A 23,493-nucleotide genomic window follows, 5' to 3' on the forward strand; every position below is an offset into this window, starting at 1 on the left:
GGAGGGGAGGTGAAGGGGGGGGTGGAGGGGAGGTGAAGGGGGGGGTGGAGGGGAGGTGAAGCGGGGGGGTGGAGGGAGGTGAGGGGGGGGGTGGGAGGGGAGGTGAAGGGGGGGGGGGGTGGAGGGGAGGTGAAGGAGGGGGTGGAGGGGAGGTGAAGGAGGGGGTGGAGGGGAGGTGAAGGGGGGTGGAGGGGAGGTGAAGGGGGGGTGGAGGGGAGGTGAAGGGGGGGTGGAGGGGAGGTGAAGGGGGGGTGGGGGGGGTGAAGGGGAGGTGGGGGGTGAAGGGGGGTGAAGGGGAGGTGGGGGGGGTGAAGGGGAGGTGGGGGGGGGGGGTGGAGGGGAGATGAAGGGGGGTGGAGGGGAGGTGAAGGGGGGGTGGAGGGAGGTGGAAGGGAAGGGAAGTGGAGTGAGGGGAGGTGAGGGGTGGGTGAGGTGAGGTGAAGGGGGGGTGAGGGGAGGTGAAGGGGGGTGAGGGGGAGGTGAAGGGGGGTGAGGGGAGGTGAAGGGGGGTGGGGGGGTGAAGGGGAGGTGGGGGGTGAAGGGGGGGTGAAGGGGAGGTGGGGGGGTGAAGGGGAGGTGGGGGGGGTGGAGGGGAGGTGAAGGGGGGTGGAGGGGAGGTGAAGGGGGGGGTGGAGGGAGGTGGAAGGGAAGGGAAGTGGAGTGAGGGGAGGTGAGGGGTGGGTGAGGGGAGGTGAGGGGTGGGTGAGGTGAGGTGAAGGGGGGTGAGGGGAGGTGAAGGGGGGTGAGGGGAGGTGAAGGGGGGTGAGGGGAGGTGAAGGCCGCTCCCTCACCCGTCCGGCCGCTCACTCACCCGTCCGGCAGCTCACTCACCCGTCCGGCCGCTCCCACGTGTATCTGAGGCGGGAGGCAGCTTGTTGTGGCCGCTCCCCCGCTGTGTCCCGGGCGCACGCTCCTCCGCTGACTGTAGCGGCGCCGGGGGGTGGGGGGGGTGGAGGGGAGGTGATTTGAAGGGGGGTGAGGGGTGGGTGAAGGCCGCTCACTCACCCGTCCGGCCGCTCCCACGTGGATCTGAGGCGGGAGGCAGCTTGTTGTTGCCGCTCCCCCGCTGTGTCCCGGGCACTCGCTCCTCCGCTGACTGTAGCGGCGCCGGGGGGGGGGGGGGGTTTGAAAGCGCGGGAGACACGGGGAGAGGAGGAGGTGCGCGCAGGTGTGGAGGCTGATTTCGGGGAGGAAGAGGCGGAGGCTCCGGCGGGTATGTGAGCCCCCCCCCCCCCGGGTTATACATGCTGCTAATGTACACCCCCCCCCCCTACTGTGTGTGTGTGTGTGTGTGTGTCTGTGTGTGTCCCTGTGTGTGTGTCCCTGTGTGTGTGTCCGTGTGTGTGTGTGTCCGTGTGTGTGTCCGTGTGTGTGTCCGTGTCCGTGTCCGTGTGTGTGTGTGTCCGTGTCCGTGTCCGTGTGTGTGTGTGTGTGTGTGTGTGTGTGTGTGTGTGTGTGTGTGTGTGTGTGTGTGTGTGTGTGTGTGTGTGTGTGTGTGTGTCCCTGTGTGTGTCCCTGTGTGTGTGTTTGTGTCCCTGTGTGTCCTTTGGGCCGTCACTCCGCCTCAGGCCAATGAGAGGTGTGCGGGGGCGGCCCAAGGGACCAATGAGATTTCCCCTAGGGACACCGGACATCCAGCAGGCAGGCAGGCTGGCATGCATGCATGCAGGCAGGCAGGCATACAGTGCTTTCACTAATATAGTAGAAGATTTGTAACTTTTAATGCCTCCATAGCAACCAAAATGATTTACGGTGTTGTTTATGATCTTCACCTAAACGCTTCTGTCATACAGTAAGACTGCTTGGCAAACTGTGGTGTATGCAGGGAGACTGTTATTTCATGCTCTTCTTGTTAATTATGTATAAATTAATTATGCTGCCATTGTTAGCCAAGGAGATATTGGGGAAGATCAATACAAGAGTACAAATACATAGGAGCCAAGGAAAATAGAAACATACATTTAAAAATTAAAAAGTGACATTTTTACTCTTTCTAAGGAAGCTGATTCTGTGACACGTCCGTGGATGGGGGGGTTGCTGCCTTCACACATTCTAAGTGTCACTGACATTAGTTCACTTCTGTCTTTGCATCTTTACTTTTTTTGGACTGTGACAAGAACTTCTCAAGCACTCTAAGTAGCATTTGTCAAATCTCCACGCTGGATTGAAAGTCTTGCTCAGAAACACGTTACAGAAATGCAGAGGCACGCGCTGTGCACAGAACATGCTGCCAGCTGTCCGTGCCCAATGGACATTGGCAAGCAAGCTCCCGGGGGTCCTCTGTGGATAGAGGTTTGATGCATGATCATGAGACAAGCTGTTCTACCTCGGCTAGTGTTGTACAGATTAGAATGGCTTCTCGTAGGGCAGGAAATGTAAGGGCTGTCAGGAGTTTTACAGATGATACCATCCAAAACCTCAAGGGTATAAATAAGGTATAAACAGGATTCTTTTTTTTTCTTCTTCTCCAGAATACAAACACACATAAAGAAGATACTTGTGAAGTTTTGAAAGCTCTGTACAGTATAATGTCATCTATGAAGAAGTCTCTGGTTGCTCCATTAAAATGTGTCCCAGACTACAACACAATCTACACTTCTCTAGGACCTATACGGCTTTTGGAACTAGATAATGCAGAACAAAGGATTGTGCTTTAACAATGAAGGGGAGTGTGAAAAAGTACTTCACTGAAAGAGTAGTGGATTTATGGAACAGCCTCCCAACAATGGTAATGAGGTAAAATACTTTTGTGAATATTTTTGTTTCTGTGAAAGAAGGGTATTACAGCAGCAAACTGCTTACTATGGAAGGTGAAAGGAGGGGTGAAGTGGGTGTATGAGAAATATGATAGAAATGTTCCCATATACAGTATAAAGAGTATTAACAATGTATGTATCTATATATAATAAAACTGATTCTTGTATGTCTGGTGCTAGATGCGGCGAATCTGGCCAATCAGATTGGTGCCTCTATGACGTCACCCAACTGCCACTCTCTTCTCCTCACCCGCAGAGAGACACACACACACATACACACACACACACACACACACTCTCTCTCTCTCCTCTCCCCCCCCCCTCATCAACCCCCCATCACACTCACCCTCACGGCCCTCACGGCCCTCCTGCCCCCAGCCGCCAACTTCAGGCTCCTCCCCCCTCGCTCCCAACCGGCTCCCGAACAGAGGGGAAGCGCGGCCCTCCTGCCCAAGCCGCCAACTTCAGGCTCCTCCCCCCTCGCTCCCAAACGGCTCCCGGATGGAGGGGAAGCGCGGCGCGGCCCTCCTGCCCCAGCCGCCAACTTCAGGCTCCTCCCCCCTCGCTCCCAACCGGCTCCCGGGCGGAGGGGAAGTGCGTCGCGGCCCTCCTGCCCCAGCCGCCAACCTCAGACTCCTCCCTCCTCGCTTCCAACCGAGGGGAGCGCGACAACAACCCTCCACCCCACCCACAGTGAGCCGCCGCACGCTGCGGGACATGTCCGGGGGGGGGGGGGGACAGGACAGTGGCGGCCACGCAGGACATGCCCCTCCCTCTGGTCCCCTTCCCCACGGCGCTCCCTTGCTTGCCGCGTGGGGAGGGAGATGGGTGCGGTGGTGGTGCGCAATCACGGCAGGCGGGATCGCCGGACGTTCCACTCTCCCTATCCCCCCCTCCTCCTGTCCACTGTTTGTGTCTGTGTGCGTATGGGAGAGTGTGTGTGTGTCTCACTGTGTGTGTGTGTGGGACATTGTAGGGTGGGGACCGGAGCTGCGCTTAGGGGGGGGGAGCAGAAAAACAGACAGAGGGAGTGGAGAGGAGGGAGCCGGAAATTTTAAGCCCGGCCAACGCCGGGTGCCTGTCCTGTCCACTGTGTCCCCCCTCCTGTCCACTGTGTCCCCCCTCCTGTCCACTGTGTCCCCCTCCTGTCCACTGTCCCCCCCACTCCTAGTGGAAATTTAACTCACAGGCAACGCCGGGTCTCTCAGCTAGTGTATACTTATTTTTATTTGTATAGCGCCGTTTATGTACATAGCGCTTTACAGCAGTAATACACATGACAAAATAATATGAGACATAATGGGAATAAGTGCTACAGACCTAAAAGTAAACATAGGAAAAGCAGTCCCTGCCCTTAAGAGCTTACAATCTAAGTGCATGCATTTTTTAATTGGAAGAGGAATGCTGGGACAAGAAGTGCTAAGTGGAAACCTTCGCTGAAAGGGTCGTCAATGCATGGAAAAGCCTTGGAAAGTTAAATACTGCCGTGAATATCGATATTCCTGGGGAAAGGGGGAATCCCTGCCTCAGACTAAAGGAGAAAATTGTCCCGAATTACTCAGCTGTGCTAACAATTTCACTAGCACTCAGTGTTACCACTTAAAGCAGCTACAGGTTTATTCATGGCAGAACAAAGAAAAGCGTACTCAGAGGTGTCGGTTGTCCTCCAAGTTAAAACTGTTCTAGTGCCGGTTTGATGGCAGTGTCATCGGCCACTGCCCTGAGCCCTGCGGTTAGAGGCCCCACGCTCTTCCCCAAAGGGAGAGAGCACAGAACCTCTTTAATTGTTTCTTAGGTTCTCATTGCCGAGGGAGAGCGACATCTCCTCTTGCAGCGCTGCGTTATCATGGCGCTTCAATGTCACATGACACCACATTGCCATAACAATGCGATGTCGCATGGCACCGCAATGTTACATGACGCTACATCTCGACTACGCCGCAAAACTCCTGACCTCTACTCATCATCACCTTTTAACCAAGTGTAGCCCCCTTTCCCATGTGTCTAGGGAACTACCTGCGTTGCCATTACCTGAGGGGCTAACAGGAGGCCTGATCCTCCACGGAAGGAGCCTGGGGTGACCTTGTTTCACTTACACACAGAGCCTCCACCTGAGAAGGATCCTCACACAGTGGCATAGCGCCTCCCAAGACAATGCAGAGGTAAATACACATTCTTGATACTATAAAGAATATTTACTGAACATATAAAAAACACTATACAATATTACCCCAGGGAGTATCCCCACAGTACTAGGGGTGTGGGGGCACCAGTGTCCCAGTGTCCATACCACAATGTCAATCCCCACCCAAAGTGTAGGGAGTAGCGCTACCCCTGAAGACTGTTGGTGCACTTAGATGTTATACCTTCCCACGCACTCCGGTACCGCCGAATAGTACAAAGGATCCATCTGTTCCACTGACTTAATTTGGTCCAGTCTGTCCGCGAAGGCGTCCACCTCTGCGTTGGGTGAACTCCCGCTGGAGGGTCTCACCATAAGAGTCTCTTAGATCAGTGGTGGTCTGGTCCCAAACCACAGGCCGCAAGTCACCGCTCGGCATCTGATTTACTGGTGCCTAACACTCATAAGGCTACAGTGGAAATGTCCCTATCTGGGGGCCTTTCCCTGTAGCAGCCACAAACTAGCAATGATCGGGGCCTAACTGTGGCCTGTGGAGCAACTCTAGTCCTAGTCTAGGGAAGCACTGTTCCCTGGACACTACCTGCTCTGTCGCCATTCTGCTCCTGACTGACTCGTGGAGCTTTGCGTATCTTTCTCTCACTTGCTCCTGCCTCTGCAGCCCTATTGGCTGTTCTACAGCAAGTGGTAGAAGCCCCTGGGGCTGCTGAGACATGTAGTCCCCTTGCGGAGCCTGTCTATTGGCCGCTGCACTGTGCTCCCACTGCGCATCGGTTCTAGTGCGCATGCGCGCTACTCAAAATGGCAGCCCCCGCTAGTCGTGTGCGACGCAGAACTCCGGCGACCCGATCGCCACTCCGGCCTCCACCGCAGCGCTCCCTGTATCTGTGCCGGGTCCGCCTGCCACTCCGGTGTCTCCCTGCACCGCCCCCCAGGAGCCCGGGAGCGGGAGGTAAGGGGCAAAACGGAGCCTAGCTACACAAGTTTTTGGTCAGGGATTTTTGTTCAGGAAATGTATTTTGTTGACTTGAAAATTTAGTCCAGGAAATCCTAAATGTGAAAGTGGAAACACTGCTAGCGCTACAGCTGTTGGACAAGATGTCAGGAACGAGAACCAAGCAACCTATGGTTAGTAGTAAACCTGGCTCTATATATACACAATAACAGCATTAGGGTCACTAGTATGCAGCAGAATTGTAAGTGCATTTGATGAGACGGTACGTAGTCATTAGTACGTATCTGGAATTAATCGTAAAGCTGCTTTTATTTCAACCGCTGCTTGAAGTCGCAGACAGTGACAAAGTGAAACATGACTTGGATTATCTAGAGAAATTGTACGGAAAGTCTTTAGAAGGAAATTAAAGAAAACAAAGATCATCCGTTCACATTAATGAAGCAAACCTCTGAAAAAATGATTGTAGCGCCTTTTTCTCACTAAAACACATTAAATGCTGTTGTAATTAAAGCAAATTACACAGTGAATTTAGATAGAGCTCACTAATTAATAGTTTCCCCAATGGTGTGGAGAAGGGAAAAAATTCTTTATGTGGCCTTGAAAAATAAGTCAGTCATGATGTCCCTCGTATTGTGAAAACAACACCCATTAAATAATTAACCAGCAAGGCATGGAAAGGGCCCATCCATAATCAAAGCAGCGTAACTAGTTGGCACACAGGACTGCAATGGATATATTCATTTACTAGGGTACTTGAATAGCTAATTGGCACTTTTTCAACTCATTGTCAAATCGTCATTGTAACAGTATTACAGAGTTGGTACAAAGAGCAGCTAGAATGGAAAGACTAAAAGATCTCAATACATAGAGAAAGGAAGAGAGGATGAAGAGCTGGATGTGATAGAGACTTTCAAACATGTCAAATCCTTGTCCTACAGTAAGCTGAGAAACCAACAAGTTATAGGGATGTGGGCAGAGTAGTCTGGTCAACTCTCTATGGCCCCTATTCAATATGTTGTGAAGCTGTGTTTTTTATGCTGGGGAGGAGTTTAGCCCATTCATTTGATTGGAGCTGAACTCTTCTCTAGAAACAAGAAGAGGCTTAACAGCTTATTAATTAGGGGGCCCCCGATTCCACCACCTGCTTCCATCTTCCTAGCCCTTTCGATGTCTGAGGGGTCTGCAAAACACTGCCGCTGTCTTAGGAAAAGTGTCTGTGATTCAGGGGATATTCAATTCTTCGTTCCCATTTGTAACATCAGGAGTTGCCAGTAGCAGCCAAAGAATAAGTTGAGTGCCTCACATCACAGAAAATTTCACTTTCTTATTGGCTTAACGGCAGCCATTTTGAATTCCTGAGGTAACAGCACATCAAAGCTAAATATTGCCTGAAGCAGTGGCAAGACATAAATGGACTACAGTACTTCAAATACAATGATTCCGGGCACAGACATGCAATCAAGCACAATAAATGCAATCATTTCCCCCTCTTCACAGGGATGCCCAGGGATACCATTTGCAACCTCAAAAATGTTTTAATATAGTAAAAGCTTATTTGCGATTACATCTTTTTTTTTTCACCTTAATCCACGAACTGATTGTAATAACCACTGAAAACATCACAGTAAAGGCTCTAAAATGTATATATATATATATATATATATATATATATACACAGATGTCTTTTTGCCTTTTTCAATGCTGTTTTAAAAAAAAAAATGCTTCGTTCAGGCGGTATAAATATTTGAGATATTACGTGTCAGGGAGTTTAAAATAAAACTTTCCCCTGAGCCCATTGCTCATGGTAACCTCAGAAGCTAGAAAATCATGTTTTTTAACACTAGGGGGAAACACCTTTACGTATGTAACACCCTTACCCCCCCTCCTTAAGGGAGATCTGTATTTACATGGTATGATAGTGGTGCTGTGTAGCTCACCTCTGGTCTTCCAGGAGGCCTGAGGCTCTGCAGATGGTAGGGGGAGCGGCAACAGGACAGGTTTTTTTATTCGTTGGTACAGCGCCTCCATCCTGCAGGGCACTGCCAGAGGCAGGGAATATTCCCTACAGGAACCCCTTCCATTAACTCACACCCAGGCAAAGAAACAGTTCACCATTTATTGGCAGGCCATGTCTTGATCCTTCCATCTCTCATGCAAGAGAGGAACTTCTCACATAGCATAGAACATTTCCCCTGCAGCTTGCATGGTGGTCACTCCCTGGTTTTACGCCCCTGAGGCTAGTCTCAACCCCGTGATGGGGCAAGGTAGAAATATTGCCAAACTCCCTAAGGAGCAGGCTACACTGGAACTCACTCAAATTTAATAGGGAGCCATATTTTATACCAGGGAGGGTGTCACGCCTAAGCTCCGGTAACATGGGCAGCACTCCTCCAGTGAGCCCACCCCCCATGTCACAGGCTCCAATGGTTTCCAGGTGTCACCTGGAACCGATACAAATTAACACCTTGTTAGGGGAACTCACATGCTGACCCATGTGAGAGGGATTTAACCCTAACAATGCCTTCTCCTTACCAGAAATGACAGTGCTAGGGCCAGGAAACACATAGCCTGGGGCACTGGGCTACAGTTATATGAGCTAAAAACTCATATAGGCTTCTGAGACGATTGCTGCATAAAAGGATTGTAGTGTAAAAACAAATAAAGTAAAGCTCTGAACAATTGCTTCTAGAATTTACTTGAAAACCATGCAGACTTTTCAAAAAGTTGAATTTGAACATGAAATATGCATTGTGATATAACATTGTGTATTCCTGCAGACTGACAAAAGGAAATGCTACTAAAATGGCCTACATCAGCGGTTCTTAACTCCAGTCATCAAGATCCCCCAAGAGGTCAGGTTTTAAGGATATTCCTGCTTCAGCACAGGTGGCTCAATCAGTGGCTCAGTCTCTGATTGAGCCACCTGTGCTGAAGCATGGATATCTGCAAAACCGACCTGTTGAAGGGTCTTACAGACCCTGGTCTACATCATAAAGCTTATCAGGAAATACTAAATTACCTCAATATATACAGTTTGGAGAAGAGAAGGATGAGGGGATATGATAGAAACTTTCAAATTGTAACGCGTAGCTCACCACAAACGAAGCGCGACCGCGGTGCTGAGGTAGGGAATTGAGTAACGCCAACCCACAGCCACACTGGCACGCCTTGGGATGTAGATTGGTCGTGCAAGCCAGGTCAGGATTGGAGATGTAAGCGTAGTGAGGGTACTTGCCAAATCAGAGGAGAGTAGCGGATCTTCGGGGTACGTAGCCAGGTTCAGGATAGGAGAGTAACGGATCGTTGGAGTACTTAGCCAAGGTCAGGACAGGAGAATGGTCGTTCGTAGCCGGAACAGGAGAGAAGAGGTGCGGAGTCCAATGAGAGAAGCAGGGTCAGGCAACAATAGGTTAACAGGCAAGGCAAGGTCACAGGAACTAGAATGCAGCAAGGCACGGCATCACACTAGACTATGCTCAGCAATGAAAGTCAGGAACAAGAGGATATATAAAGGCAGATCCTCCAATGGTAAGCCAGGGCAGACCAGGAAACAGAATTCCATAGGCTGCTGGTGCACACAGGTGTGCCCTATGATGCACCCTGATCAGGAAGGGAGCCGGGACTGGGGACACGCCGACCTGCGCACATCATGGAGGTCAGGGTGCAGAGCCCGGTGTGCAAGACACTCCCACGCCGGTCCTGTGCGTCAGCGGGGCAGGGGCGGAGACCAGGGCATGCCTCAGAGGGAAGGATGGACGAGCGCAAGCACCGAGCGCCAGAGCAGGGGGTGAGACCAAGACCCGTGCATGGGCAGACAGACCACGCAAGATCCGCGCGCGTGCGCGTAGCAGGAATGCACGACTGTGCTTCCAGAGAGTCTGACACTGCAGCAGGTTTGAGGTGAGAGACGGTCTTCAGTCGCCAGGATGGCGCATACTCACACAAATATATAAAGAGGGTTACAAGAAGGTGCAGGAGAGAAGCATATTTCAGAGAAAGAGAAGTGGTAAAACAAGAGGTTATGTTCTGACGCTGGAGGGTGGGAGGCTTGGAGGAAATGTGAAGAAGTACTTCATCATGGAAAGGGTAGTGGATTAATGGAATATCCTCTCGACATAGCCTTACACTATGCTAAATATGAAAGAACAAAAAGTCTATTTACCCAGCAGCTGGTTCTCAGGACCGCCAACAGAATCTTGGGGGCCTAGGACAAACTTGAAGAATGGGGCCCCTGCAAATGTTATGACATTATCACATTCAGTCTACTTTGTCCCGTCATGTCTCTGTGTTCTCCCTCCCCTCATGTCTTCCTCGTTCCTTTTCTCCCTAGTGTAGGTGACCATATTTGTCCTGGCAAAATCCGGGAGAAATGACACGTATGTGCAGTCGGCACTTGCCGACTGCACATGCACAAGACCGCTTGCCGATCACGCATGCGGGAACGATGTTTGCCGGTCGCTTATTCACATGCACGATCGGAGCTTGCCGATCGCACATGCGTACGAGCAGCTGGCAAGTGCCAACGCGCATACACGGTGGTCCGCGCTCTCCGTGCATGCACAGTCGGCGCTCGCCAAAGGGATCCAAAAACCGGGACAGCACCCGAAAAAGTCGGGACTGAGCCCTTAAAAAACGAGACTGTCCCGGTTAAACCAGGACATCTGGTTACCCTATCCTAGAGTCTTTTTCTCTGACACCCTTCATGTCATTCCATCTTTTCCCTTTCTGTGTCTCTGCTGTCCCCCCTCTTATGTATTTCTCTTCTTTCCCCCTCATGTCTTTCTCTCCTCCCCCTTACCAGTATATCTCACCCTCCACTCCTCCGCCCCCCCCATATGTCTCCTCTCTCATCCGCATAGCTCTCTCCTCACAGTCCCCCAGGATGTCTCTTTTTCTCCCCTAGGAAGTCTTTCTATTCTCCTCCCACCAGCACGTCTCTTTCCTCTCCCCCAGCATGTCTTTCACTTCTCCTCCCCCCAGCATGTCTCTCTTTTCTCCCCATTATGTATCTCTCTCTCTTTTCTCCCCCTCATGTCTCTCTCTCCCCCTCATGTCTCTCTCTCTCTTCTCACACTTGTCTCTTTTTTCTCTTCTTCGTGTCTCTCTCTTTTCTCCCTCTCATGTGTCTCTTTTCTCTTCCTCATGTCTTTCTTTGCTGCCCCTCATATCTCTCTTTCCCCTATTATGTATTTCTCATTTGTACTTTATTTTCTCTTTGTGTTTCTCTCTTCCTTTCTGTCTTCTTCCTTTTCATGTCTGTTTTTTTTATCCCTCATGATTTAACCCTTCCCTCTCACCTTTCCCAGCCTGTCTCTCGGTCCTAAGTCCCAGCCCGACGCTGCTCTGCTTGAAGCCCCACCCGCTGACCTAGGCCCCACCCACCTACAGAGGCTCTGCACAGGAAGGGATTTCCCCTCTGTGATCTTCCTGGTGCATTTCAGGGCCCCCCGCAGATAATTAATGTGCAGGCAGGAGGCCGGGCCCCTAAACACACCGGGCCCGGGACAGCAGCCCTTGCTTCCCCCCCCCCCCCCCTCTGTCGGCAGCCCTGCTAGTTCTATTACGTCCTCCCTCCGTGATTTTTTCCCTGATTATTAGGACTCAGACAGTACTGGTTAGGGTTAGAATGGCATATTAGGGGTTAGTGTAAGGGTTAGGCTAAACACAACTTTTATTTATCTCCAGCTGCCTGTGAAAGAAAGCTGAACAAGTACCTCACTGGGTAAATATCATCTACCATGAAAGAAAGCCAAGGATTTAATAGGGTCGGAGGTTATACAACAGCTATGAAAATGGGCAGACTAGGTGGGCCAAGTGATTCTTATCTATCATCAATTTCTACAGTATGTTTGTTCCAAATATTGCAAATCTTGGGCGTTAAGGGTGAATCTACACTGTACACTGGAGGGTTTTGTCACCACAACTTATTTAATGTGTGCTTGAAACCTATCCCAGCTTCATATTGCAAAGTCTGTATAACCAGCCTCACAGTGATGACACCTAAAAGGTCAAAGCAGCTGTCTGTGAACAAGTTTACTGGCTGTGCACTTTATCCCAGGCTGTGCTGAAAAACTGTGTAATGTGGCAGGAATAGGTTTATAGGGGTCCATGATAAAATGGATTAGAAACAAAAGGTGGCGCTGTGTGCTCATTTGCATGTCATTTCCCAGAATCCCTGGCTGCAGTGGTAACACTGTAGGCTAAGAAATAATGGGGAAATGCAGGGTTGCAGACCTGTCTGAGACATGTGAATGTGCTCACAAGTGATATTTTTATATGGTGAAAAAAGAAATGTTAGTATTATCTAAGACCAATAATATTAATAGTAATATCAATAATAATAATAATAATTAAGTGCTCACTCACCTGTTGTCTCTGTAAGTCTCCCAACATACCACTTAGATTGTAAATTCTCTGTGGCAGGTATTCCTTTTCCAATCCTGTGCTTTTATGGTTTATGTACTCAATGTATTACATTTTTGCTTTGTTCTATTGTTTGTGTAGTGGAGGCCCCCTTTTGATCCCCTTACATGCCTTCAGCGCAGGGCATGGCTCTGCTGCTCCGCACGATCAGGGCGAAGTGGCGGCAGCCATTTTGGGTCCAGCGCGCATGCGCAATTGCGGCTGGAGCGGCGGCCATTTTAGGCATTGCTGAAAACACTGCCAGAGACTACAAGTCCCAGGGGGCTTTGCGGCAAAGTGGCGCGAGCTGCCTTTTTTGAACAGAGACCTGCTCTGCGGAATTCTAGAGGTGACAGTTAGTCGCAAGGGAGTTGAAAACGAGAGAGCAGCAAGTAGAGTTCGGGGAGCCAGTGGTTTCCTGGCTAGGACTTTAGGGATTTCCCTATAGTGCTCAGTGCCAAGAGTTCACACCACGCGGACACAAGCCAGGTGTAAGGAATCCGCTCCTCGGTTTACTGTTTGCCTTACCTTGCAGGCTGGTGCAGTCCTGGAACACTTCCCCTGAGATTTACTGCAGTCTGGATTCACTCACCAAAGCAATACTGCCACACGCCCCTTCTGCCATTGGTTCACTGACCTTTAAGTACTGCTTTCCCACAATGCTCCCTGCCGAGCATAGTCCTTTCTGGATGTCACTAACTGTTCTGCCACAAGCCCCTGGCTTGTTATCCTGGTTTCCTGAGACCGGCTGCTATTGTCACGCAGCGGTCTGTTCCTGTCTCCTCTGCTGAAGCTGAGTACTCTCCTTGTTGTCTTCAGCTCCAGGTTTCCTAAGGCCGGCTGCTATTGTCATGCAGCGGTCTGTTCCAGTCTCCTGTGCTGAAGCTGAGTACTCTCCATGTTGACTTCAGCTCCTTGTTTCCTGTGACCGGCTGCTATATTCACACAGCGGTCTGTTCCTGTCTCATGTGCTGTAGCGGAGGTTTCCCCAGTGTTTCTTCAGCTTCCTGGTTCCTGGGGCCTGCTGCTCATTCTCTAATGCAGAGGCCGTGTCCTGGTTCCTGCACTGAAACGGAGGATTCCCCAGCCCGCTCAGGACTCTTGCGCTGAAGCACTGGTTTACCAGTACAACTAGGCTGTGTGCTACTCTGGTCTGCCTATCTCCTCCTGAGACCAGTACCATGGGCCATGGTCGCCGCACGCACAGAGGCCACTCCCGCCCTCCTAAGCTGAAGCAGGGCTCTCCTGACTACCTGTTGCCGAACTCCTGCTTGAACAACGTTTACCCTGATGTCTCCAGTCCTGACCCTGGCTTGTTCAGCGACTTTGCTGTCTTCTCCTATCCTGATCCTGCTACGTACGACTACGAACTGCGCAATCCGGATCAGCCTGCGCGGTCTAAGGTCGGTACTTTTACAACCCCACCTCAGCCACGCGGTCCGACCCAGGTTTGTGGCGAGCACAACCGTGACAGTATGCTCGGCCCCACAAACTCGGACCGCCCTGTGGTGAGGGTTGGTAAGTTTCTGTCTGAAATCCTGTCCCGGCCTGTAGACCAGTCCCAGTTTGAAAACGAATTTCTGTGCGATATGCTACCCCTGATGGAAGATTCGTTTATGTTTGAAGGTTTAATCCCTTTGCAAAAGAAATGCCGTAATGATCTCATTAGTAAGGCTTTCTGCCTCAGAGACTTAAAACAGTATCTGGCCACTTGTGTTCTCTCCCCTGATTCCCCTTTAACCTGGGATAAGGTGAGTCCTGTGGAACTGGCCAACGCCCGTATTACACTCAATGCCCTGGCCTTATCATTGGACATTCACGTAGTACAACCGGACCCGTTCTTCATTTTGGCTCACGCTCAGGAGACGCTGCTTGTACTTTCCCTGGCATTGGACAGTTGCATGATACGACAGGATCCCCTCCTGGCCGCCTACGCTGCCGCTTGGCAGTCTCCCTCTGCTGCCAGTTCTGTCGCTAAGCCTGGGGACGTATCTCCCTCTCCAGGAAATGACCAAACTGATCCACTATCACCGTCCCCCAACGTAGTAACTGCCACGGTTCCTAGCCCTGATTGTATGCCCGGGTTCCCTGACACCAATGATATGTCTACGTTAACCCCTGCCGATCAGTCCTGTGAGGCTTCCCTGGAGTATATGTATGTTTCTCTAACCAACACTAAGTTTCTAGTATCAGAGAATAAGTCCCTTTGTTCCTCTATTTCTAACTCTGAATCCCTCACTCCAGTCCTTGAGGGTTTTCCAGCTTTAACCCCTGCTAGGCAGTCCTGTGCGCTTACCCCGTCAGAGAAAGAATCCCTTCTACTTCCACATTTTAAGCTTGAATCTCTAAGCTCTGTTCCCAGGGTCATTTCTGTATTAACCCCTGTGGGGCAGCTCTCTGAGTCTCCTTTGGTAATTCCCTGTTCTCTGCCAGCCATGGTCACGTCCCTAGCTCCAGAGGAGAAATCCCTTGTCTTCCCCAATTCAGAGAGAAGACTCCCTATGTTCTACTCTCAGGTACTGTCTGCATTAACCCCTGTAAATTCTTGCTGCCTCCAAGTTAATGCCTTCGTTCTAGCCTCAGAGAATGAGTCCCCAAGTCAGACAGCAGAGGTTGCATTGAAGGATTCCCCTAACCTTACGGATTCCTTAGAAATTCTTTGCTATAAATCCCCTGCTTCAGCTCAAGTTTCCGCAGTCTTACCTCCGGAGACTTCGGCTAAAGTTCTGGTTCCTGTAAAATGTATTCAGGGATCAGGTTTTTCCCTAAGCTTGGTCGCAGAGTTCCTTCTCTCGGGTATTTCACTGAACCAGCCTGTCACCCAGAGAGCGGTGATCCCTGCTTCAGCGCATAGTCCCCACATTGTGGAATCTGCAGTCATTTCTGGTTTCCCAGACATTCCTTACCAAATACCTACTTCAGAGACCAGTACAGTTATGATTAACCCCCGTGTACTGTCTGTGTTCTCCTCTTCTCTAAGCTTAGGGTTAAAAGCATACAGTGGTCAGTATGTCCCCCCTGGGGTTCATGTTGTGTTCCCAGGAATATTTGCTGACACACGGCTTTCTCTCAAAAGTGATGCTTTTTCATATATACTAGCTAGAAGCCTGCACACAGTTTCCCCTCTCGCTGAATTGTGTCTTACCGGTCCTGAAACCCTGAGAGGTAAAAACCCTCCTTCAGATTCAGAATCTCTTCCTACAATGGTCATCCTGGCTGTGGGTTCCCCTGATTTCTCTGCCCATGCTAATCCTCCAGGGATCAGCATATCTGTGGTTACTCCCTTAGTACTGACCGAGACCACCCTGCCTATATTACTAGTCCTGGTGTTTAAATCTGAGCTATTTAGTTTTCCTGCCCTTGCTAAAACTCAGTCCCTCAGCACTGCGTCTAAATATGCCCCAGCAGCTGTTGGGTTACTCTGGGAAGAAATTAAAGCTCCTGTCTTAAAGGGTATTTTTTCACACATGTCCAGCAAATCTAGAACCTCAGTAATTGATTCTAAGTCACTTTTCAATACATCTGAGTTTTTCACTAGTCAAACCCAGACACCCTCACTACTGGCTAGGAGTCCTGTTATCAGAATTTGTGCACTAGAAAACACGCCTATTCATGTTTTTGTCAGGTTAAGTACCCTTGTGGTTAGGGCCCTTGCAGTTTCGGATAAGACTCCTTGTGCTCCTAAGGTGTCTGTCATTAAGAGTTTTCATAGTTCCTACTTGCTGCTGGTTGTCTCTCATGTCCCTGTCACTGAAGTACAGACTTCAGCTTCTGATGTTAGCTTCCCTCCCGCCACTACCCTGGCTCTGCCTTTTTCTCAAGCTCCTGATATGAAAATCCCAAAGCCTATTCCTGATTCCCAGACAATACTATCTCCCACTGAGGATTTCCCAGTATTTGAGAGCCCCACTGATGATTGCTTCTCTGCCCCTGCTAAACCATGGTTTTCTCCCTCTGAACCTTCTGTTGCCCCGATTATTTCCTCTCAGTTGGAAATACTCTGTACATATCCCAAGATTTCGGTTTCTATGCCTGGTTTACTGCTTGCCTTGTCACCTTCCATACCAATACTGGGAAATGCTTCCACCCACCCTATATCCTCACTAACCATTACCTGGGAAACTTCTGGAGGAAAAGTCCCTCACAAATTCCAACATGCAGTGGCCAGCCAAGACTTTTTCTGTCCCGAAGTTCGCCCTGGTATATTCGATCAACTATCAAGGCCGCTTATCCTAAATTCTGGCCCCATTACTAAAGACTGGTCTCCCAGTGGGGGATCTTCTGCCGTTTCTGCTCCGAAATCCCCTGGTTCTTCACAGCCTTGGTTTCCCAAGTCATTTAGCAGGGTGAGCCATGTACCAATGATGTCCCTACCACCACTCTCATATCCTAGAGCTGTACTCATCAAGGAACTGCTCCTTTACGGATCCCCTTTCCGTCTAAAAAACCTTAGGAACTACTCAGTGTTCCCGAGACCCATGGATGGGCCTGTCTGGCCGCAGTTCTCTCCGGGGGGTGGGGGTACACAAAGGAGTGACCACGAGTCTCTGGACCACGACTCTAACACCAATCCTAGACGGTTCAGGAACAACTCCTGCTCCCCCAACTCTATGAGTGGTCTTGTTCGCCCGGAGGTCTCGCGTGAAGGGGGGGGGGTACTGTAAGAAATCCGCTCCTCGGTTTACTGTTTGCCTTACCTTGCAGGCTGGTGCAGTCCTGGAACACTTCCCCTGAGATTTACTGCAGTCTGGATTCACTCATCAAAGCAATACTGCCACACGCCCCTTCTGCCATTGGTTCACTGACCTTTAAGTACTGCTTTCCCACAATGCTCCCTGCCGAGCATAGTCCTTTCTGGATGTCACTAACTGTTCTGCCACAAGCCCCTGCCTTGTTATCCTGGTTTCCTGAGACCGACTGCTATTGTCACGCAGCGGTCTGTTTCTGTCTCCTCTGCTGAAGCTGAGTACTCTCCTTGTTGTCTTCAGCTCCAGGTTTCCTAAGGCCGGCTGCTATTGTCATGCAGCGGTCTGTTCCAGTCTCCTGTGCTGAAGCTGAGTACTCTCCTTGTTGACTTCAGCTCCTTGTTTCCTGTGACCGGCTGCTATATTCACGCAGCGGTCTGTTCCTGTCTCCTGTGCTGTAGCGGAGGTTTCCCCAGTGTTTCTTCAGCTTCCTGGTTCCTGAGGCCTGCTGCTCATTCTCTACTGCAGAGGCCGTGTCCTGGTTCCTGCGCTGAAACGGAGGATTCCCCAGCTCGCTCAGGACTCTTGCGCTGAAGCACTGGTTTACCAGTACAGCTAGGCGGTGTGCTACTCTGGTCTGCCTATCTCCTCCTGAGACCAGTACCATGGGCCATGGTCGCCGCACGCGCAGAGGCCACTCCCGCGCTCCTAAGCTGAAGCGGGGCTCTCCTGACTACCTGTTGCCAAACTCCTGCTTGAACAACGTTTAACCTGATGTCTCCAGTCCTGACCCTGGCTTGTCCAGCGACGATGCTGTCTTCTCCTATCCTGATCCTGCTACGTACGACTACGAACTGCACAATCCGGATAAGTCTGCGCGGTCTAAGGTCGGTGCTTTTACAACCCCACCTCAGCCACGTGGTCCGACCCAGGTTTGTGGCGAGCACAACCGTGACACCAGGACCCTAAGGCATGAGTGGATTGGTGTCGGAGGCCCCGCTGCATGAGACATACTACAGTATTACCCTACTGTCAATATACCCTGGTCTGGCCTGAGACCAGGAAGGTACCATCATGCATCATCACATCACAAGGGGAGGGGGGGAAAGCATGAGTAGCGCTGCCCTCACACATAGACACACTTTGGGTGGGATCCCCCGCCTTGTGAACTTCAGGGTGTCAGGTGCCCAGGGCACCCTCAGTACTTTGGGGGGAACCATCATTGTGTGATGTCTTTATTATTGTTATGAAGTGTGTGTAATTGTAGTATGGTGTTATTACTGTGTTAGTAAAGTGTGTTATATATACATTAGTTGTATTATTATTGTCCTATTGTATCCTATGAGGAGTTAATCCCGCTTACGCTGGGATCCTCATAGGTGGAGGTGTTGCACTGAGAGAGAGAGCTCACCCCAGGCTCCCAGAAGCAGAGCCTTCGGCCTACTGTGAGCATACAGGTATCAGCAGCATGCGTAATCACCCGCGGTTTCCCATAGGCACAAGGGAAAGGGGATTACATTTGGAGGCTTGTAGAAGTCATACAACTGTTGGCTAGAACAGGGGCGTCCCAGGCACAGCATTATCGTAAGTTGAAAGCTTTTTCAGGGGTATTGCCCACGCCCGTCGGAGAAGAGGCCTTCGAAACCTGGAAGGACCTTGCAAATAATGGAATAATGGTCTTGCACCAGAGCTGTTAAGAGGCAGCAGATAATGGAGTGCCTAAAACCCCCCGCCTCTACGATGGTGAGAATGCACAGAGACCAGAATACAGACGTTATGGCACAATGGCTAGTGGATGTCTTAACTCGGGTCTACGGCCTAGAAGAGGATAAAGGTAAACTCTGGTCTAAGTTCTATAATCCTAGACAGAAAGAGGGGGAAGAATTGTCCACATTTATTCAATGGATACAGTTAGTTTTATGGAATCTATGTTCCCACAAAATAATTCCAGCCTCTGAAGTGGATGAATATTGCAGGAAACAGTTCTTAAGGGGATCTATACCCACCCATCAAATAGCCGTGGTGAAAGGGCACGAGGCCCATACACGGTTACACACTTCCAAGAAATCTAAAGACTTTCACAAGGGGGAGATCAAAGGGGCTTCGGCCCAGAAGCCTAATGAGACGGAATGTGCAGAGGATTACCCCCCTTCGGTGATGCCTGTCTCCACCTCCAGAGTGCCCAGGAACCCGGTCCCTACACCTAGTGCCGGGGTGACCCTGGGTACCCGCTGTTTCACTTGCAACAAAGAGGGTCACCTAGCCAAAGACTGCAAACAGTCAAAAACCTCTACAACTACGGCCTGGTCCTACATCACCCACATGGATGAACATCCAACCAGTTCTACGGAGACCCCTCCTACCGGTGATCCCGAACTGGAGCGGCCTCCAGAGACCTATAGTAGAGTGGGCCCTTCTGCCATAGTGAGAGTAATAATCAAAGGAATATACGGCTCTGTCCTACTAGACATCAGATCACAAGTGACCGTAGTCTATCGGTCATTTTATGATCTGCATGTAAACCATCTGACCTTGCAGTTGGCAGAGAAGATGGTGCTATGGGGCCTCAGCAGGCAGGACTACTCCATAGATGGAGGGATTCGGTTTCAAAACCAATATGACCCACCCATGGAAGTGGAAGCGTTGATGTGTCCTGAACCCCGGGAACATCCGAATTCCCCCGTCATCCTAGGAACCAATGCGGATGTGGTTCGGTCCTGGATCGGGGCTTTCCTTAAAGAAGCAGGAGAACAACCCTTGTCATCTCTGAATATCCATCTGGCATTCAAGGAGAAGTGATTCCAGAATCTCTGCGCAGGAGCGGTTTGGACAAATCTACAACCTCGAGAAGGGGGTGGTAGAAATTCCACCAGGGGGAGTGCAACATGTAAGAGCGACTCTCAACTACCCCGCGTATGATGAGAGAGATCAGTATTTCTCCCTGGAAAACACGCCAGCAGATGACCAGATGAAAGGATGGAAATTGGTCCCTGAAATGAAGGAGTGGAAGACTAGACTCCCTCTGCGATTCGTGATGTCTGTCCAAAACCTATAGCCTCATTCTGTTTATTTGGATGAAGGCCAAATACTGGGACGAATATATCCGGTCAATATATATATATCTGGTTCACGTAAATGCAGCAACAGTGCGAGAACCCTTAGTCGAACTGCCCTTCGACTTTGGAGATTCATCCTTATCTCCTGGGTGGAGAAAGAGGCTTGGGGACAAGTTAATGGAGCGGCAAGAAGTGTTCTCCACCAGTGAGATGGGTGTGGGATGTAGTAAGAACGTGCAGCACACCATCAAGATGAATAATGCCACCCCTTTCCGCAATAGGTCAAGACGTATCGCTTCCAGAGATGTGGACGATGTTAGGAGCATTCTGAAGGAGATGGAGACTGTCGGTATGACCGAGTCCCGCAGTCCCTACACCTCACCCATCGTGGTGGTGAGGAAGAAGAATGGCTCCATATGCCTATGTGTAGATTATCGCACCCTGAACCATCGCACAGTTCCGGACCAATACACTCTGCCCCAGATCGAGGAGATCCTCAGTGTTCTGTCTGGCAGCCAATGTTTCAGTGCACTTGATCTGCGGTGCGGGTACTACCAGGTCCCCATGAGTTCCCAAGACCAGGAGAAGACAGCGTTTGTCTGCCCCCTTGGGTTTTACCAGTTCACTCGGATGCCCCAGGGCATCTTTGGGTCACCCGCCACCTTCCAGAGACTGATGGAGAAGACCATCAGGGATATGAATCCCCGAGAGAGTTTGGTGTATTTAGACGATATCATTGTCTTTGGGCGGACATTAGAAGAATGCCTTCTGAAGGTCTTGGACAGGCTACAGACGGAAGGTCTGAAGTTGTCTCTGGATAAATGCAAGTTCTGCAGGACATCTGTCACCTATGTGGGCCATATTGTCTCCGCCGATGGAGTGGCCACAGACCCCACCAAGGTGGAAGCCATGGTAAATTGTCTGAGACCTGATAACGTGATGGAGCTCCGGTCCTTCCTTGGATTCTACGGATATTATCGGCAATTCGTGGAAGTATTTTTCTGGTGTAGCCAAAGTTTTGAATAATTTATTGAAGTTATGCCCTGAAGAATCGCGTCAGAAAGCCAAGAATCCCAGAACCCCATTCGGTGAAGCATGGACCTCTGTCTGCGACGAGGCCTTCAAGACCCTGAAGAAACAGCTCACTGAAGTCCCTGTATTGGCTTATGCTGATCCGGAACCACCCTAGGTGCTACATAGATGCTAGTTTCTACTGAGTTTAAATATATTCATTTTCCTTGAAGACAAGGCATCTGTAGACTTAATGGAACTTCATCTAGTGGAAAATACAATTCCTATGTGTCTTTGCTAAAATGTATCCAGTGCTATCTTGGAGACCTGAAAGTGTGGACAAATCAGCAAAGGAGGTATTTTACAATCACCCCTCCTGAACCGTGCTTTTATGATGGAAATGTAAGAGAGGATGCCTGCTCCAATCATGGAGATGGGAGAGAGAAGATCTGCATCCATGGGGAGATCTGAGAGACTGTCTGTTTCCATGATGGAGATGTAGGAGTGACAAGGTCTGCTTCTATGATTGTGATGTAAGAGAGAGGACGTCTGCTTCCAAGATAGAGATGTGAGAGACCCTTTATGCACCAGCCTGGCTTATCTGTGCAGCTCACTGAGGAAAACATATTTATTGAGGCATCCAGCTTGTAGCAGAGGCTTCAGATAGAAAAGGAAAGTGACAGGACAGGGTTAGAGCGCTCTGCTTGACCAGCTTCTCCATTTGCTAAGAGACTGTCAGATCATGCACTGATTCTGAGACACCTACTGGACATCCCAGATTCATGGCACTGAGATACTACAATGGGCAGAGACTATAACACAATTCTGCTTTGACGTGGGACAGTATCCCTTATTATATTGCACCTGCGAACTCTGCCTTTAAGGGGTTAATCTGCCTGGCTAAATTCTCATCGCCAAGTTCTCTCTTGAGGTTCACACTGTTCAGATTTTCTATCCTCTCTCTCTGCACGTGGCAGTCATCTACCAACCGCCTATTTCTACATCCTCTACCTCCACTTTCCGCTCAGACTTTGAATCCTAGCTTTCCTTCTTTCTCTACTCTGACTCTCCCATTCTTTTACTGGGGGATTTCAATGGTCAAATTGATGATCCCTCAGACTTCTGGGCAACTCACCTTCTCTCTCTAACCTCATCTTTTGGCCATCGCCAATGGATTAATTCCAGCACCCAAGTATGATCACTAATTAGACCTGGTACGAAAAATTGTACCCTTTCTGATTTCTCTATCTCCCCCCTTCCACTCTTTGACGATCACCTCCTATCATTCCCCTCACCCCTCCTACCTTTAAATCTTGCTTCTCTTGAGACTTTTGCTCCATTTATCTCTCTGTTCTCACATCTACCCTGTACTCTAACCTCTGTTCTCTCTCTACTTCTTCTGAACCTGACAATCTTGTCAAATTTTTCAGCTCTATCCTTTCCTCCTCACTTGATCTATATGCCCCTTCTCAGTTCCGGCACACACATATCTTTAACCCATGGCCTTGGCTAAGTTCACAAACACGATTCCTTTGCACTTGCACTCTGAATGCCTATGGAGCACATTTTACACTCATGCTGATGTTTGAAACTACACATTTCTGCTCTCTAATGCCAAACAACACTACTTCTCCTCATTCATCAGCACTCACAAATCCAATCCATGCTATCTTTTTTCTGTATTTGATTCCTTCCTCTTACCTTCTCCCACTTCACATCCTTCTGTCACTTCTCCTCAAGCCTTTACCGATCATTTCTAAGTTCAGGTGGATGCCAACAAAGGTGAGATTCCTTCTGTCCCTTCCCTCTCCTCTCAGCTTTACATAAACCTCCTTCTTTTACTTTTGACTCAATTTCTCCTGTTACTGAGTTGTACGTTTCTAAACTGATTTTCTTTTCTCCCTCTACCACACAACCTCTCAATCCTCTTCCCTCACACCTTATCAGAACTCTTGCTCCTATCTTAGTCCCCACTCTCACCTATATCTTCAACTCTGGCACATTCCCCTCAGCCTTCACGCATGCGGTGGTCGCAAACATTAGCAAAAATAACACGACCCAACGTACCCTATTAAATACCACCCTGTATCCCTCATATCTTTTGGCTTCAAACTACTAGAACGTATCATGTTCTCCTGTATGTTCAACTTTCTTAATTCCCATTCCCTCCTGAACTCTCTTAGGTTATTGGGAAGTAGAAGGGATAACTGACCGGAAGTGCAAGCGGCAAGAACACAGAGCATCGGCGGTGGTCGGATTATCTTTTGGGACTATATATTGTCATACAATTTGTGAGCACAAAATGCTCTTTTAACACTTTCTCAGATTAAAACATATTACACTATGACCTAGATACATCAACCTCAATTAAAATGGAGTTGATATCGCACCAGGTTAAAAAAAAATTAAAAAAAAATACACCATGTCCAGGTCTTATTATCGCAATTTTATGACGGAAGTCATGCAGATTGTGGTAATAATTTACCAT

At 49.7% G+C, this 23,493-nt stretch overlaps 1 protein-coding gene across 3 annotated transcripts in view; it reads right to left on the reverse strand.

The window, feature by feature from the left end:
• The window catches only part of TAFA3 (TAFA chemokine like family member 3), a 311,698-nt gene that overhangs the window by 160,340 nt on the left and 127,865 nt on the right, over window positions 1-23,493 (reverse strand). The window contains exon 1 of one of the 3 annotated variants that reach the window (XM_075615291.1): window positions 7,789-8,200. The exons of the other annotated variants lie outside the window; for them this stretch is intronic. Within the exon in view, the coding sequence (XP_075471406.1) occupies window positions 7,789-7,879 (91 nt within the window). The 5' untranslated portion in view covers window positions 7,880-8,200. Of the gene's footprint in view, window positions 1-7,788; window positions 8,201-23,493 lie in introns of those variants that run through there. 3 annotated transcript variants of the gene reach the window in all.

This window comes from Ascaphus truei, chromosome 9 (assembly GCF_040206685.1).
Source record: "Ascaphus truei isolate aAscTru1 chromosome 9, aAscTru1.hap1, whole genome shotgun sequence".
NCBI lineage: Eukaryota > Metazoa > Chordata > Amphibia > Anura > Ascaphidae > Ascaphus > Ascaphus truei.